The sequence below is a fragment of the Lycium barbarum genome, chromosome 5, assembly GCF_019175385.1.
Source record: "Lycium barbarum isolate Lr01 chromosome 5, ASM1917538v2, whole genome shotgun sequence".
In the NCBI taxonomy this organism is placed as follows: domain Eukaryota; kingdom Viridiplantae; phylum Streptophyta; class Magnoliopsida; order Solanales; family Solanaceae; genus Lycium; species Lycium barbarum.
The window spans coordinates 61,302,216-61,319,386 of NC_083341.1; the positions used below are offsets into that span (position 1 = coordinate 61,302,216).

The window sequence follows — 17,171 nt, forward strand, 5'->3', positions numbered from 1 at the left end:
ATAACCATGGGTCCTTTGGAAATTTCCTTGGTTGTCATTCTGTCTATTCAAATAAGACTTGCATGACATCACCTAAAAAATGATTTGAATACTTTTTAATACCTGGAAGCCTCTATGTGATTGCATGTTTTTTTTTAGTTGTGCTTAATAATCTGATTGGATATGCCCAAAAGGGTTTGCTAAATGCAAGTGCATTTGAATAAAGTTCAAAAACCTGTTCTTTATTTTGAAACACTTGTAAATATTCAGGTAGACTCAATAATGTTTGTCTTAGTTTAAATCTGTCTAAGTATTACTAGAGCCTTCTTTTGGCCAAATATGTCTAAATGTGTGCTTGAAATGACCTAGATATGATTGTGGAATGGTTTGCTGTCATAAACTTAAGTAAAAGAATGTGATATAGGCAGAAGTCCTTGGTAATGATATGAATCAGTGGCTGAAGGTAAACCTCTGCACTTATGTTGTAAAAACTAGTCTAAATAACTTGGAAAGAAAACTAGAAGAGTTAAGAAGCACTTCACTTGGCCTACTTATCACTCGAAATTGTTTGAACTAGATTGTGTGTGAAATTAATTTTGTGTAATCCCTAAAAGCTAGACATTTTCCCTCTAATAAGTAATTTGAAATCTAAAACATGATGAAGAGAAAAGAATGGATAAGTAGGAAACCCTCTGACCCCTTTATGCATTGTCCTTTTTTTTTCCATCCCTGTGTATGATTTTGCCTCTTTCTTTTGACTAAGGTCATTCAAACTGATAGTTTTGGCACAAACTAATCATGGTTATTTTGAATACTAGTATTAATAAGAAAATGATATTGCATGCTCAAACGGTTGAAAATGATTATATATTCAGAAAGGATATAATTGTCATGGTTTTGTCTTTTGCTTTGCCTTAAAAGGTATATCTTAATCTGCATGTCTATATAGTCTGCTCTTTGTTCTTCATCTATTTTTCTAATGACAGGGATTCAAAAACAGCTTCATTGATTAAGATCCTGGGCTTATTTTAACAGGAATAGCTTTAGGTTAGTGTCAACTAGGTATTTAACTAGGGTTCAATGTAAGGATATATGTTAAGTTAATCTTAACTATAGAGTCTCTAGGGGTTGTCACTAAGGCACGAGAATGTGGTAAAGGGGTTGAGGGTGCCTCAGGGGAGTAAAAGGTGATCTTAGGCATGAGTTAGAAGTGATGACCAATGGAACCTTTTCTCCCTTTTTACTGGAAGTAAGATTCAGGAAAGGTTTGGGGAAGTGATGACCCCTCACCCTGTCCTGCTTCTCTTTCAAGACCCTGAGGTCCTCTTTTCCTCCCAAACTTCATTCCCATGGCTATGGGACACATAAGGGCTCTATGTTGGTTAATAAAAAGCTTAACATTATCTAGGGAAGGTCTTTTAGAACACCATGTTTGTTTTAAACCAAAAGTAGAGAATAGGGTCAGAGTCTGGTCATAATCAGTCCTCTAAGTTGAATTAACCTGTAAAATGATAGTTGTCTTTGCTGCTGGTGCCTGACTTTGTTAAATGATAAGGGGAGAAGGTCATAATGTGCGTATATACGAACTCTGATTCACATGACCTAGGGAAGCCTTTTAAAGGCACCTTAGAGTTGGGGATTTGATGAGGACATGATCACATAAGTTATGATACTAATTGATGAATTTTCAAGCTAACATTAATCCTATTGAATGTAGTAGAACATCAAAAGGTTGTGATATCTATTTGAAATATTTGAAGCAATTGTCTTTGTTTTATAAGAATGGGACTTTGTGTTTTCCTGAATCTGTTCTTGTGTGGGCTTGCTTAACTAAGTGACATCAGTTATGACTGGAATAAAACATGGGAAGGATTATGATCAGGTTAAAACAAAACTTAAGAGAACTAGGCATGTCTATAAGAAATCTATGACAATTGGCTAAGGCATTTAGAGTTAAGGTTTACTTGCATTTGTGTGGGTTTGAGACTTCCCAGGCCTGCTTGAATATGCTTAAGTTAGTCAAGTAACTCTGAATAGTTGTATGTTATGCACTAAGGGTAATTTTGAAAAAAGTAATGTCCTAGAGCAGGATAAGGAAATCTAAGATGAAGTTGAGATTCAAGATCACTCATAAGATAATAACGTATTAAAGGGTCCATTAGGAGTTAATAAAGGTCTATAAAACTGTTGAGATTATTCTAAAATGAAGTGGAATTCCATATGCCATTAGCAGGACTAAGTGTCATGTTTGGTTTCATTTGAATAGAATTCAAATTGTGCTCATATTATCAGACTTCCTTTCTTATCTGATTCATGTCTAAATTTTCAAAAGAAGTTTAAGATAGCTTTTAAAAGATGATTTGAGGCCTGATGTACCTTTAACTGTCCAAAACAAAAATGATTGATCAATTGGAGATGGAACTGTTTTGAACCTAGAATTTGGTATTCAATCTAATTCCTTAAACTCTTAAGTGATTAAATTGCTCAACTTTCTTAAGTGTTAATGGCTAAAGGTATTCAATATGGCTTCACATAGTATGGTTTTAAAACCGAAAATGACTAGAAACTATTTACTTTATGTGATTAATTAAGGGTCTAGGTGAGACTCATTTTAAGTAGGTGGGTGGGTAGTGCCAAATCATCTTTGTCCAAAGTTTTGGTGATTGGTATTTGGTAGGAGAATAAGGTGAAGGGGGTGGGGTTGCTTTAGGAGAGTAAAAGGTGAGCTTAGGCATGAACTGGAGGTAATGACCAGTGAGGCCTTTGATCCCTTTTTACTGAAAGTAAGGTGCAGGAAAGGAATGGGGAGGTGATGACCTCACCCTATCTTGCCCTTCTTTCAGGACCCTAAGGCTTCCTTGACTCCCTAGATCTTGTTTTCATGACTTGGAGTTCATTGAGAGCTGTTAATTGGTCAAGGGTGGTTTGCCAAGCCTTGGGAGAAAATTCTTGTGATTTATTGTTGCCTGAAGCTAAGTTAGAATAGAGGGAAAATTTTCAATTACATCTTTGTCATGCCTTGGGGATTTTTAAATTTCATGTTGTCTAAAACTGAGTTTGAAACAAAGAGTAGGTGTCTATCATGTCCTTGTCATGATTAAAAAGGTTAAAATTGCATTAATTAAGTCCCAAAGAGATGAGTTGCTCACTTAGTTGTTTGAACCTATGTTCTCCCTTTTCTTTTTCTTGAGGTTTGACTTGTCTGATATATTGTTTGCTTCCTGAGGAATGTGTTTTAAAGTTGGTATGGTGATTATGTGTGGACTTGGTCATGCAAAAACACTTAGCTTGGTCTGAACTTAGAAATGAACACTTAGCTAATCTTAGGTTGGTAAAGACCTTCCATTTCTTGAACTAAATTGTGCCACCTAGACTTTACTGGATATTATCGTATAACTTAGACTAAAATAACAAAAACTGTGAACTGTCTAGGAACAATTGGTCCTGCATCATTAGTATTTTTTAGAATCCTATGAAACATAGAATTAGGGGGATGAAATAATTAATGTATTGTATCTGTGCTCTAAAATGAAGGGTGTTAAATGGGAATTGGTCTGATATTGATTATGAGGGGTATGGTAGGTATTCTTAAAGGTAGTATGGGCCACTTGGTTTAGAATGGTCTTTTCAAGACACCTCAAAAGGGGCAGAGAAGAGCCAAGCTTAGCTTGACTCATAGTATCTACCCCCAAAATGAGGGGTGCCATGACCAGTCTATATACCATGGGGAACACTCTTGTCTTAAAGAGATATGACTTCCTTAAATCCCATCATTTTACAAAAGGCCTGAAGGTAATAAGGATTAGGGAACCTAGTATGTTCAAAGGTCTAGAATGCACTTAGGAGGTTAAGAGTAATGAATGTGGTCATTTCAAAAAGTTGGTCTTTAGTTTTCTTTCTAAAAGCAATAAACTGGTTTAAGATTATTGGCAATAAAATGTCCCTGCTAGGAGTTTAAAAGAGTCTGAATATGTGAAGATTGGGTTTTGAACTTTAAGCCATCTTTTAGGGATTCGTTGGCACAAATGTAGTTGACTCTGTCCCCTATCTATCAAAAGTGGTAACTAGTATAAAGCTTTATTGTAACATGATCCTGCTACTGCTATATTGAAACAAAGATTTTCTGTGTTCTTTCCTGAGAATAGGAAACTATATAGTCTTAGTTCACTCGGTGTTGTTTGGTATAGGCCTCCTGATACTCCAACTTTTTTTTTGGTGTGATTACAAGTTACAGGATCTTCCCCTTTGGCTATACTCTCCTATTGTGCTTCTGTGACCACCTGAAACAAATTCTGCTCCCCTGCTATGAATATATGAAATTGATGAATTATTTATTTGATGTGCATTAAAATTAAAGTTTGGACTTTGATTAGCTTTGCCTTGTGTATAGTAATTGGACATGTAAGAGTATCATTAAACATAGAATCTACACAGATTTATAAAAGAAAGGAGTATACATATGGTATACACATATCATGTGTATAGCATGGATATACTGTGTGTATACCTATAAGAAAATAGACTAGTTATGAGCATTATGTGTATGTAAATACAAGAATAGGACCTGGTTATGATACCTATTTAATTAAGTATCGTGGAATTGATATACATATTTTATGTGTCCCATTGTATTACAGTGTCTGTCCCCATTCTTGTCATGATCTTGAATTTATTTAAAAGTTACTTTGTATTCAAAATACATCCCAAAGCTTATACTTGTGCACAGCTTTGAGACTATGGTTACGTATTGTGGCAACACTAGTTTTGTTTGAGAGTATGAGGAGGCTTTGGTGGGGATAGGTACAGCCACTCCTCTATATCCAGCCATGTCGGGGGCTCATGAAACCCTTTGGAAATTGTGTGGTGTCGGGAACAAGGGTGGTGACAACCTTTTCTCATTGGTATATTGTGGTTTTTGAGGTTTTCCAGTGAAGCAATGGTATATAACCAAGTCCTTGGTTGTGCACTTGTAATCAAGTGGGGAGAAATATGTATATATATATATATATATATATATATATATATATATATATATGTGTGTGTGTGTAGACTAGTTATGAGCATTATGTGTATGTAAATACAAGAATAGGACCTGGTTATGATACCTATTTAATTAAGTATCGTGGAATTGATATACATATTCTATGTGTCCCATTGTATTACAGTGTCTGTCCCCATTCTTGTCATGATCTTGAATTTATTTAAAAGTTACTTTGTATTCAAAATACATCCCAAAGCTTATACTTGTGCACAGCTTTGAGACTATGGTTACGTATTGTGGCAACACTAGTTTTGTTTGAGAGTATGAGGAGGCTTTGGTGGGGATAGGTACAGCCACTCCTCTATATCCAGCCATGTCGGGGGCTCATGAAACCCTTTGGAAATTGTGTGGTGTCGGGAACAAGGGTGGTGACAACCTTTTCTCATTGGTATATTGTGGTTTTTGAGGTTTTCCAGTGAAGCAATGGTATATAACCAAGTCCTTGGTTGTGCACTTGTAATCAAGTGGGGAGAAATATGTATATATATATATATATATATATATATATATATATATATATATATATATATATATATATATATATATATATATATATATATATGTTAGGATTAGGTTTATTAAACATAGATTTAAAAAATGGGGGATGTATATGTATACGCACATATGTATGTATAATTTTGATAATACCAAATCCACTAAACCTATACTAATCCAATTCCTTTTCTTTTTCACTCTTACTGCATGGCTACTTGGGCCAGAGTTGGCCCAACAAGAATATTCTTTCAAACTGTTAAGTCTTGGCCCAACAGGAATATTCTTTCAAACTGTTAAGTCTAAAAAGGGAAGCTAATATTACGAAGGCCCAGCCATGGGTGAGAATGGAACGAAGGCCCAACCATGGGTAAAAATGGCTTTTAAGGGGTTTGGTACACACCTAACTTATCTCCTTTTCCTCCTTTAATTTCGGCATGTCAATTTTTCTCTTATTTGAAATGTTGTATTTGTATAAACTCACATTATTATTGGAATCCTTTACATTTTGAATTAGGCATCTTAGGTGAACGGTGCATATGCCGTTTAGTTAGACCTTAGGCCCCAACGCGATTTTTAAAACCCGAATTAGCGTAAACATTTTCGAAAATGAAATAAAAATGGCTAGGCTAGTAAGGGAAATAAAGGGATCAGTCCCATCGTTTACCAGAAATAATGTGTTGCTATCATCTTTTCCTCAAATTAGACTAAATCAGATTTTTGTAAAAAAAAAAAAAAAAAAAACGAGCAAAACGCCCCTTTCTAGTTAAGTTTCAATCCCTTTTTCAAAGTCCTATTTTAGTTCAAGCGAAAAATGGATTTTCAGAACTATGTGAATAATATACCCTACAAAACGAGTTCCATCTTTTTATATTAAAAATCAGGCCAAGAATGGGTTTTCAGAACTGTATGAATAAAATGACTTACAAAAAAAAAAAAAACGAGTTTTGTCCTTTAAATTAAAAATCAGACGAACGTATGGGTTTTTATAGCTATGTAAATAATATTCTTTGCGAAAATAAGTTCTGTCATTTAAATCAAAAATCAGACGAATCAAAAAATAGTTTTAGGCATGTAAATGTGTAATTCACTTGTACTGAAGTATACATATTATTTTTCTGAAAATAAACTAAAGCAAGCCATAGAGTTTTTGAGGGCTGAGGCCCAAATCAAAAAGGTCATATTTTAGGTCCCATCCAACTAATTTTTTTAGGAAAAAAAAAAAGGAGACAAATAATGTTTTGGACTTAATCCAGGAACTGAAGAAAAGAGTAAGAGATTTTGGGGCCAAAACCAAACAAATCTTAATCATTTTATAAAAGAGAGCGTAGTTTGGGCCTAAGTCCATGACAAATGGTTTTTATTATAAGCAATCAGGTTCTAAGATAAAATTCTGGGATCATAAATAATAAAGAGGAAATTTACATGACATAACTAAATACTAATATATATTTATATTTAGTAGCTATAGTTTAGATTAATTACATTCTATAGCTAAGAGTAATATGTTAAATGCAACTAATAGCTACATATATATTTAAAATAGAATACTTTATTTTTATTATTTATAAAAAAGAAAAAATTATCTTGACTGCTTCTGCTCTCAGCCGACGGACCGTGGTCGGACTTCCGGCGAACGAGCTCCGACCACCAACCAATAACAACACACCACTGCTCCCTCCGTTCCCTTCTCCTTCTACTCCCTCCGTCATCCGCGCCCCACCGCCGTCAACCACCATCACTGCCAGCCTTGCCGAAGTCACTATCTGCGGTGAACCACAACAACAAAAAATTTGAAACCAGCTCTGCATGAAGTCTTGACCCACCGTTGAAACCTTAGTTCCTTATTTTTTGTGTTTTCATTTGCAAAGGAGAAGCTCAGTTCCTTATTTTTTGGTTTTCATTTGCAAAGGAGAAAGTTGGGTGTGTGGATTTTGCAAATTCATGCTACGGAAGTGTTTTGCTGCAATGTTAGATCTGCACTTCTATTCATCCAGATCTGCACTTTCCTGCCGCCGTCGGCTCAATGGACTGAGAAGTGTGGCGGAGGGATCGTTCAGATCTGAGCTTCTTCTAGTCACGTTCCGATGACAAGTGCAGTGACGGAGGGATTGTATTCATTTTGATATTTTTTTCAATTCAGTTTTTGAGTGTATTTGTAATTTTTTAGTGTATCTATTTATTTTTTTTATTCAGTTTTTGAGTGTATTGATTAATTTTTTAGTGTATCTATTTTTTTATGTTCAGTATTTTAGTGTATATATTACGGCTAAATCTATTTTTTTTTTTTGTATTTATGTTATTCGAATACAATTGAATTTAAAATACAATAAGTTGAATACAATTTTTTTTTTTGTATTTATGTTGTTTGAATATAACCATTTTTAAATACAATAAATTGAATACAATGTAAATGTAGCTAGAAATGAATACAACTGAGTTGAATACATTTGACGTGAATACAAATGACTTGAATACAGCGAAAATAAATGTTTGATACAATTTTACTCGTTGTATTCAAGAATACAGCGAGACCGTTTTATAAATACAGCGAGCCATTTTATGAATACAACAGCCAAAAAGTAGTTATGCCATGTAAATATTGAAACTTTAACTATGAATAATTTTAAATCCCCAAAGTGTAGTCATTTATGTAAAATTCCCAATACTAAATTTGATTTTATGAACCCAAGTTTTTTTTATAAACCCGCACCAACTATTGTTTTTAATAAATAAGTAAGGTCTTAAATAAAGGTGTTCTAAAAAACGTACTAAATGGACTAACCCGGACCATGTATGAGTCTAAGCATGAACAAATTTCATTTATCCCAAACTTTTAAAAAGACCTTTTTTCTATACAAAAGTAATATTATCCTTATATGTGAAAGGAACTAATTATATTAGGATATTATAAATCCAAACCTAAATACCCTATATGTAAATGGAATATATTTAATTCTTTTCAAAAAATGATATGCAAAAGATGACAGATTTTTTCGAGAAAATAAACACCAAGTAAACAGTTCATACAAATACTCACACATTGGAATTCAAAGGTCAACCGTATAGTACGGATCCTTAATACTAGGGTGCCTAACACCTTCTCTAGGGGATCACCAGAACTCTTACCTAGAACATTGGATTAAGAAGGATTTTTCACGGTGTATGAATAAACCCTTCAAAACTGGTTTTCCTAATTTCCTAAAAATTAAGTGGCGACTCTTTTAAAACAAAGTCCGAAAGAGCACCAACGATTTCGAAGTAGCTTTTCCGAGCGCTAACCCCGCCCGCGAAAATATGAACCGTTACAATTGGAATCAGATCTCATATAATCGTGACATTAAACTATACAAAGAAGATTGAATTTTATCTTTTGCGAAGATTAATTCACGACAATAAAAATGGCTATAATCTACTTATTTTCAAAATTAACAAAAGGTAACTTTTCAGGTCCACAACTCAAAACAGCAAGCGAAAACCTCGAACTCCAACTTAACTTTCAAACAAATCCTTTTCAAAACTGATATTTTTTCTCTCTTAGTATTTTTGTTTTCAATGTATTGTTTTCTTCTTTTTTCTGTGTGCTGTAGTATATGTTCTCCTAAGTGTTGCTGTGTATATATTTATATTTGGGTTATGTGTGCAAGATGCGTAGAGAAAAAATAGGGAATGGGTGGAGTTCAAGTGAGTGTTTTTAGGGGTGAGGAGTTTAAGGAGATAGGTTATGGGTAGTTTGGGATTTAGAGGGAAGAGACGTGAGGGTGATGGGGTAGTTTAGGTTGCTGGATAAGTTTTTTTTTTTTTTTTTTTTAATTTAGGTTAGCATTTGTCTTTCCTTTTTTTGATACTTTCTTTAAAAGATAAAATTGCTAACTAATCACTTTTAGAGTAATAAAAATATAGAATAGTTAAATAGCTAGTCCAAAATAAAATAAAAATGTAACTAAGTAAAATACTAAAATCGCTAGCTTATTTATCAAAACTTAAATTATAAGAAAACATATTTTTGTAAATTGTCTTCTTTTTTTCTGAAAATAAATGACGAAACTTATCCTAAAATGTGACTCTATTTTTTGTATTTTTCAAATTTTAAAAGTAACTTACTAAAAATGAAATAAAAATTAAAATATTTGATCTAGACTTAAAAGAAATATTTAAACACTGCAAATGGTGTAAAACTTATGTTCGGTCAAAAATTAGGTGTTCACATGTATTACTTTTTAAAAGTACAGTCTAGCTTCCAATAGGTCTCCAAACAACGTTATTACTTTCAAAAAATGCAGTCCAGCTTCCAACAGATCATACTTCAAACGGTAGTATTACAAATTTATATGCTCTGTATAATAGTTGATAATTGTTATATGACGTAAGATTTATTTGGCTATTAGTTGATAATTTTAGCTTCTTTTTATAAAAAAAAAAAAAAAAATGAAGTGGCCTGAGCTGGTGTCCCCGCGGGCCATCACCCAGGCTCACTAGTGGGCCGGGCTACCGGGCTGTCCACCATGTCCGGCCCAGCCCCCTAATAAATGCCACCTAGCTCAGCCCCTTATCCCCTTAGCCGAGTCCGTGCTGGCCCGATGGAGGGGTGGGTTTATCGGACCGGGTATGGGCCGACCCGGCCCACTTGACAGGCTTACCTCTTCTTTCCCTTATCGCGTAAAGGGAACTTAGATGGTACATTTTAAGCATACATTACTGTTCTTAATGTCACTTTCCATTTCTTACCACTTGCTCTTTTCAGTTCTAGTGTCTGATAAAAACACTCAAGTTTGTTATGTTATGTCTGTACTTACTATTTTTTGTTGTTTAGAAATTCTGAAATGAAGGCAATAGCAAGTTTGATGGTTGGAAATTAAAGCTTTATGGATTTTTAAACAATTTATTTAGGGAGTTCGGATGACATTCCTCTAAAATTGAAATAAAACAAATTAATATAGTTACAACTGTTGTGAGTTCTCACATCCAATGATCCAAGTGAATATTCTGTACTTCAGCAGTGTAAATATTCTGTAAAATCTTTTAACACATATATCATGCTGGTGACCTAGGAAACATGTGCATGTTACTCAAGACAAAGACAAATATACTCCAAATTGATCTTTTATTTTAATAGAATTCTCTATACCTACAATATGATAAAACTCTTTCTACATGTTTGTGGAGATTTGCTTGAAATAAATGTCTTGGTGCACAATCTGAACGTTTACTGCAAAACTGTCAATTAGTTTTAGTGCAACATTGTTCTTTTATGGTTCTAGAGCATCAACATATTAAATAAATGCTACTCCCTCCATTTCATAAAAAAGTTGCGTTTTTACTTTTTCATTTTGTTTCAAAATAAGTGATATTTACAAAATCAATAAGGCATTAATTTTTTTCTTACAAATTTATCCTTATTTAAATAAATGGAGTTTTACATAAGCAAAAAATCATTAAAGAGCTACTTTTTTTTCAAGACATTTGATTAAGGGTAAGTTAATAAAAAACACTTATTACTTGTTTTTGGCTCAAATATACCCCTCAAACTAACAACTTAAAATTAGCTCTTTTAAAAAGCCAAATGGCATTTTGTAATTGGTCAATAATAAAATTCCGTAATTTAAAAAAAAAATCCAGATTTAAAAAAAAAAATTGCCAGTAATTTAAAATTCCAGATTTAAAAAAAAAATTGACAATAATGAAATTTCGTAATTTACATATTTTTTTTTTAAATTGTGTGGAAACTTTAGGTTTAAGTGTTTTATTTTTTAAGGTTTTGATTCAAGCGTGTTATTTTTTTAATCAAGACATAACTTTATTTTGAACATAAATCTAATTCAATTATTCTACTATTTTTTGAAAAGAAATGGGTGGGTTTGCGTCTTAAAAATGTAATTGGTCATACATTTTAATTTTAGAATAAGTAAAACCCATTTCTTTTCAAAAAATAGTAGAATAATTGAATTAGATTTATGTTCAAAATAAATTTATGTCTTGATTAAAAAAATAACACGCTTGAATCAAAACCTTAAAAAATAAAACACTTAAACCTAAAGTTTCCACACAATTTTAAAAAAAAAAATGTAAATTACGAAATTTTATTATTGGCATTTTCTGGAATTTTAAATTACTGGCAATTTTTTTTTTAAATCTGGATTTTTTTTTAAATTACGGAATTTTATTATTGACCAATTACAAAATGTCATTTGGCTTTTTAAAAGAGTTAATTTTAAGTTGTTAGTTTGAGGGGTATATTTGAGCCAAAAACAAACCTTAAGGGTATTTTTAGACCAAAAGGTGGAAGGAGGATATTTATGAGCCTTTTTCAATAGGTTAGGGGTATATTTGAGCCAAAAACAAACCTTAAGGGCATTTTTAGACCAAAAGGTGGAAGGAGTGTATTTATGAGCCTTTTTCAATAGGTTAGGGGTATTTATGAGTCTTTTCCGTAAAGAATTCGAATTCTCTGGTTCCGTGAAGTTTAGCTATAAATAGGACCTTACTTTCTTATTGAAAGAATTCGAATTCTAATTCACACATTAAGCTTTGTATTGGCACTTTGTAATTCTAAGAGTTCTTGCTAGTTCATACGCTCTGTTAGAAGTCTGTTCCGGTGATTCTGCCTGGCATCAACACTGAAATTCAGGCTATACTTGTTTATTTGTCGAATTAATCAATTTCTTTTGCTTTACCTTTTAATTCTATTGCTATACTACGTTTCTTATCTAATCAGGTCATCTCAATTTACGTGTCCATAAATTACGTATACAAATTCAACTGCATCATTTTACAGATAAAGAACATTCAAGCTAAAAACGTCACATATTATGACATGGAGGGAGTAGTAGTTGTATAAAGACCCTTGCCATGCAATGTAATATAAATTTCACAGAACATAAATATTGTACAATTCAAACATCAATCGCTTTACAATATACTTGGACAGGGTTATTCCAATACAAGTGGCAATATCTAAAAAAGCAATAATTTTCGCTAAGCTTGATCTTCATAAATTCTTGTAGGTAATACCTAGAAAAGGCCAAAGGTTTCTGCTTTCTCTTTTTTGCCAATGAACCTTTTCAATAACTACCTAGGCCCTCCTTTTTTATTTTTCTCCTTCAATTTTTTTTTTTTCTTTTCAGAATCAGCTATAGACACATGACAAACAGAGGACAAGTGTGAAATAGAAATGATGAAACTGTATACAAGTACACAATTGGATCTTCTAAGATCTTAATCAGATAGGAGAAGAAAAAAACAGAAAAGGAAAATATTTCACCCCTAAACATTGAATCATCACTAAGACCATGGTAGTTACTCACTCCACAAATGGCGAAGATCCTGCTGCATCAAACCAACAAAGTTACTTGTTAAATTGGAGGAAATGAATAGCACTTAGAGACATTTAAGTCAAATAATTCTACCTATCTAAATCATAATCGGCCAATAATCCATCCATCATAAAAGAATATTCACAAGTGTGAAATTAAAGAAACTAAATTCACAAAAAAAAAAAAAAAAAAAAAAAAGGTGGAGTGATTTCTATTCTCATCCACCTAAATTTTGATTGGCAGAGTTAATTATGTCAGTCAGTAGTGATGAAATTAGGAATTTATACAATGCGATTCAAAAAAAAAAAAAATACATATGTCATAGTTAGGAACTTTTAAACCATTTTACGACTGCAATAGAATTTTTCTGTCAAGGAGCTTCAACAATTTACATATAATCAAATAAATACAATTTTACCCTATTTGCATAGTATAAGTTTTTGACAAAGGAAATTCAGTTGTACCCTTTCCTTCTACTCAGTTCCACCCCTGCTAGTGGGAGGTACAACAAGTAGGGGCAGATCTAGGCCTAAATTACGATGCGCGTGAATTCATGATGTCTCGCAAAATTAGGTATTTGATGTTCATATTTTCTAAAATTGAACTAATATTATTTGTTGCCAGCCCGACATTCATGCTTCAAAAAGGTTAAATGGGGCACTTGATTGAATGTTAAATTATTTATCCAAAGGAATAGGAATGATTCTCACTTAATAGTTTCTTTTTTCCTCCTTTTTGAATAATACACCCATGTTTTATAAATTCTAGATCCGCTTCGGTACCAGGCGTGAAATAGCGCGAGGCGTATGCAAATTAATCAGGATACCACCGTTATAAAAGGAAAAGAAAAGCAATGATGAGAAAAAGAAAAGCTAACCAGAATGGTGTTGATGATCATCAGCTTGATCTCTCTGATGATTCTCCATGCACTGCATGAGGAACTTGAATGTCTCAATCTCACAAGGTATAGTGAGTCCACCAGTATGATCAAACCCAAACTCTTCCTCAACTTTTTCCAACAACAATTTGAACAATGGATCACTAAGATAACTTGTAGGAATTATAAACCTCCGTAGCTCCGGTCCAACATAAACAGCCAAATAGCCTCTAGGGACACCATGCGGTGGCTCTGGACTTTGACAACTCTCTTCATCTGAATCACAATATATATTGTAGTTCCTTAGCCTCATACTAATCGACGGCGATATTCCCCCAGGGGAATTGCTACCGCGAAGATTATTATTGTTGCTGCCGCTGTCCTCGTGGTTGTCGTTGTTTCCCTTGGGACCAAGTGTGACATTTTGCCATTTACTTAGAAATTCTTTCAGTCTTACAATTTGCTTAATGCCTGTCACTTTGCTCCCTCCATGTTCATCCATTTTCCTTTGCTTACCACGACAAGATTGATGATGAGAAGAAAATCCAGCTGGGATATTTGATTTTAAGCCCTTAGGCTCTTGGCATATTTGACTCATCGGATCTTGTTTTTTAACTGCATTTTATGCAGGAAAATACATCAGTTTCATTTTTTATTTTCAATTTTATTTGTTAGCAAGGACAAAATTATTCTGACACGGAAAAGTTAGCTACAAAAGCTTTATGAATGCATGCAACAGGCTGATTCTTTTTTAAAAATGTCTACACATTCGTCGATTAAACTTTGCAATTAAAACAAGTGACAGATAAACATTGTACGGATATAGCACGCAACAATAATAACTAGTACTTCTTCCTTACCAATTTAAGTGAAGATGTTTGATTCGGCACAGTGTTTAAAAAATAAATGAAGACTTTTGAAACTCGTTATCTCAAATTATGATCATAGATCTTAGTGTGCAGTGGCGACGCCAGGATTTCAACCAAGAGGGTTCAAAATATATAGAAGTAAACACACGAAGAAGTCAAAGTGGGTTCAACATCTACTATATACGTCAAAAAAATAACCATGTATAAATAGTGTAATTTTCCACCAAAAGGGGCGGGGGGGGGGGGGGGGGGGGGGGATTGGAGTTCTTTTTTGAATTGACTAAAAAGGAATGAGTGTCACATAAATTGACACACTGAAAGTACTTCATATCTCAATTTCAAATAAGTTGGATCTGGCTATATACATTCTCACTATCTAAATCGCGATAGAAAATATTTTGATTGGAAAATTATCCTAACGGCTGCCTTAATCCAATGTTGTATTATACAAGTTAGCTTCTCTAGCACCCATGGGATTTATGGGTCGAAAATTAGGAGAGATCTATTCTGCTTTAAACATTGTTCCTCAACTATGATTTTCTCAATGCTCCTTTCCTCTAAAAAAGAATGAGGGATTAATATGCATTTTTACATCGATCTCGTAATTTTTAAAATCATAATTTATGTATTTAGAAACTACATTAATAATTATCATAAATCATAGTACCTTATAAGTTAAAATATTTGTTGTTTAAAGTTCATGGTAAAGGAAAAAAAAACTGTTGAATCCCATGAATAATACTAGAAATAATACCAAAGCAAATAGAGAGAGAGGAGTATTATTTTAATGCTTCAATCCATGTGAAATGTAAATAGCATATAATTAGTCATGATATGCCAAGGAGGAAAAGCCTCTTTCCATCACATGATAGGCAGCTAATGCAATCATTTTGGCAAATAAAATCGTCTTTGTATGTTGGAATACATATTCAAGAACATGAATAAACAAGCATTACAGCAAGAAATAATGGATTGCAATAAGATCACAGATATATTAAGAATGCCGGTGGCATAAAGCTGATTGCTTTTCTTTTTTTACACTATTTGTTAATTTGAAAAACTTACGTGTTCCCCTTTGGGTTCAAAAGGAGAAACTGAGAAGATAAGTTAAAAAAATCAAATTCATTTACTTTAAACATTTTCTTAAAGATGCTTATTGCGACAAAATTTTGGGGAACTTAAAAAGGTCCCGTCCCTAATATTGGTACAAGTACAATTATCGGATTTTGAATGCTGGGAAAATATTATAACTTTATACCCTGAATCAAGAATCAAATTTAGTAGGGATAGCAGAATTAGAAATTATTCCTATAAGAGATTATTTCCATTTGAATCAATATTAACTATACAAATTATTCAAGAATAAACTTAATCCGGATTATAAATTTCAATTCCGAACGAAAAGAATGCATAATGAGTTAAATACAAACGATAGAAAAAAAATATTTTAATCTTTTTGAATTACCAGAACGGGATGAACACCGTTGGGATGGAAAATATGAATAGAAGGACGCGATAGAAGCAGATTTCAGCAGTTGGTGGCGAGAATAGGAAACGTCATTGTATGACTCATAAATAAAATATCAACTAAGAGGAGCTCCGGAGGAGGAGGAGGAGGATGGAAGAGTTGGGCTACCAAGTTTAATTTTTCAGAATTCTCTAAATGTGGTAATGATTTTGAATAAAAATGATTTTAGTAATTAAAAACTTCTATAACTATTTTTCACCCTTCTTTTTCGCAGCAATTTTCTCTTTAATCTATTGGTTTCACTAATATTGTGTGTGACCATTAGGTGCGAGTAAAATCTTACCATCCTTCGCCAATCTATTGGTTTAATTTCTTATTTAATAAATATATACCCACTTTGAAGTCATTATCTCTTGCACAAGGAAAGTTTAGTAAAAATCTAGAACATACTCATATATCACAGGAAAAATATATAACCTTGTTTTGCTTTGTCCTATGGCTTTCAAAATTCATAAACAAAATAGCTCAACGGCCTATTGTTAAGAACTTTAAACGTGAGACTTTTACCTTCTATATCACTTGCCTCAAGCTTAAATCAAAATGAGCCCATATTTTCACATCTTACCTTATTTAGTCCAATTTGTATATAATTTCAAATATATTAGGAAAAGGCTATAATTTTTTAAATTACAATTATAATTTCCATATTTTTATGTTTAGAAAAAGATTCAGAGTGGTATTCATATTTGTAATCATAAATTTAAACATTATTTGTTGAACTAAAGTGAAAATTGAAACTCAATTGTTGGGGTATTGAAAAACTTGAAAACTAACTGTTGGCATAAAGTCATGTGTGAAGTTTTGATGATTGACAAAGTGAACCTACAATGTAAAGAAAATCATGTCTAGATACATGTGATAATTGACAAGGTAATTGAACAAAGTTAGACAGTTAGTTGAGATGAAGCAGAGGTTCCAGACAATGTAAAAGGCCTAAAAAAGCAAGCAGCACAGGATAGATACAAGGTCCATAGATATGTTCCATTGTAAAGGAGGTAGCACGGGATGGTTAGAACATGTCCATAGACATGTTCCACTGCAAAGAACCTACAAAAAAGAGCATACACATGAA

At 33.0% G+C, this 17,171-nt stretch overlaps 1 protein-coding gene across 2 annotated transcripts; it reads right to left on the minus strand.

Annotated features, from left to right (window-relative positions):
* Positions 1-12,347: 12,347 nt before the first annotated feature.
* LOC132642495 (uncharacterized) lies at positions 12,348-16,224 on the minus strand. Of its 2 annotated transcripts, none has more exons than XM_060359658.1 (3): positions 16,037-16,224; positions 13,703-14,317; positions 12,348-12,835 (listed from the first exon to the last, which is right to left on the minus strand). In XM_060359658.1, exons 2-3 carry the CDS (start codon positions 14,298-14,300, stop codon positions 12,813-12,815), a joined length of 621 nt encoding a protein of 206 aa, XP_060215641.1. In that variant the 5' UTR covers positions 14,301-14,317; positions 16,037-16,224; the 3' UTR covers positions 12,348-12,812. The 2 variants fall into 2 exon arrangements, with proteins under 2 accessions (XP_060215641.1, XP_060215640.1); XM_060359657.1 differs by having other exon boundaries at positions 12,348-12,838.
* Between the last annotated feature and the right edge of the window lie 947 nt (positions 16,225-17,171).

What these genes read in the sequence shown, in the direction of transcription:
- LOC132642495 (XM_060359657.1), bottom strand. Translation starts at nt 14,300, where the DNA reads ATGAGTCAAATATGCCAAGAGCCTAAGGGCTTAAAATCAAATATCCCA. An exon ending in TGATCATCAACACCATTCTG is followed by an intron (nt 12,839 to 13,702) that starts GTTAGCTTTTCT and finishes GGTTTGATGCAG; the next exon opens with CAGGATCTTCGCCATTTGTG.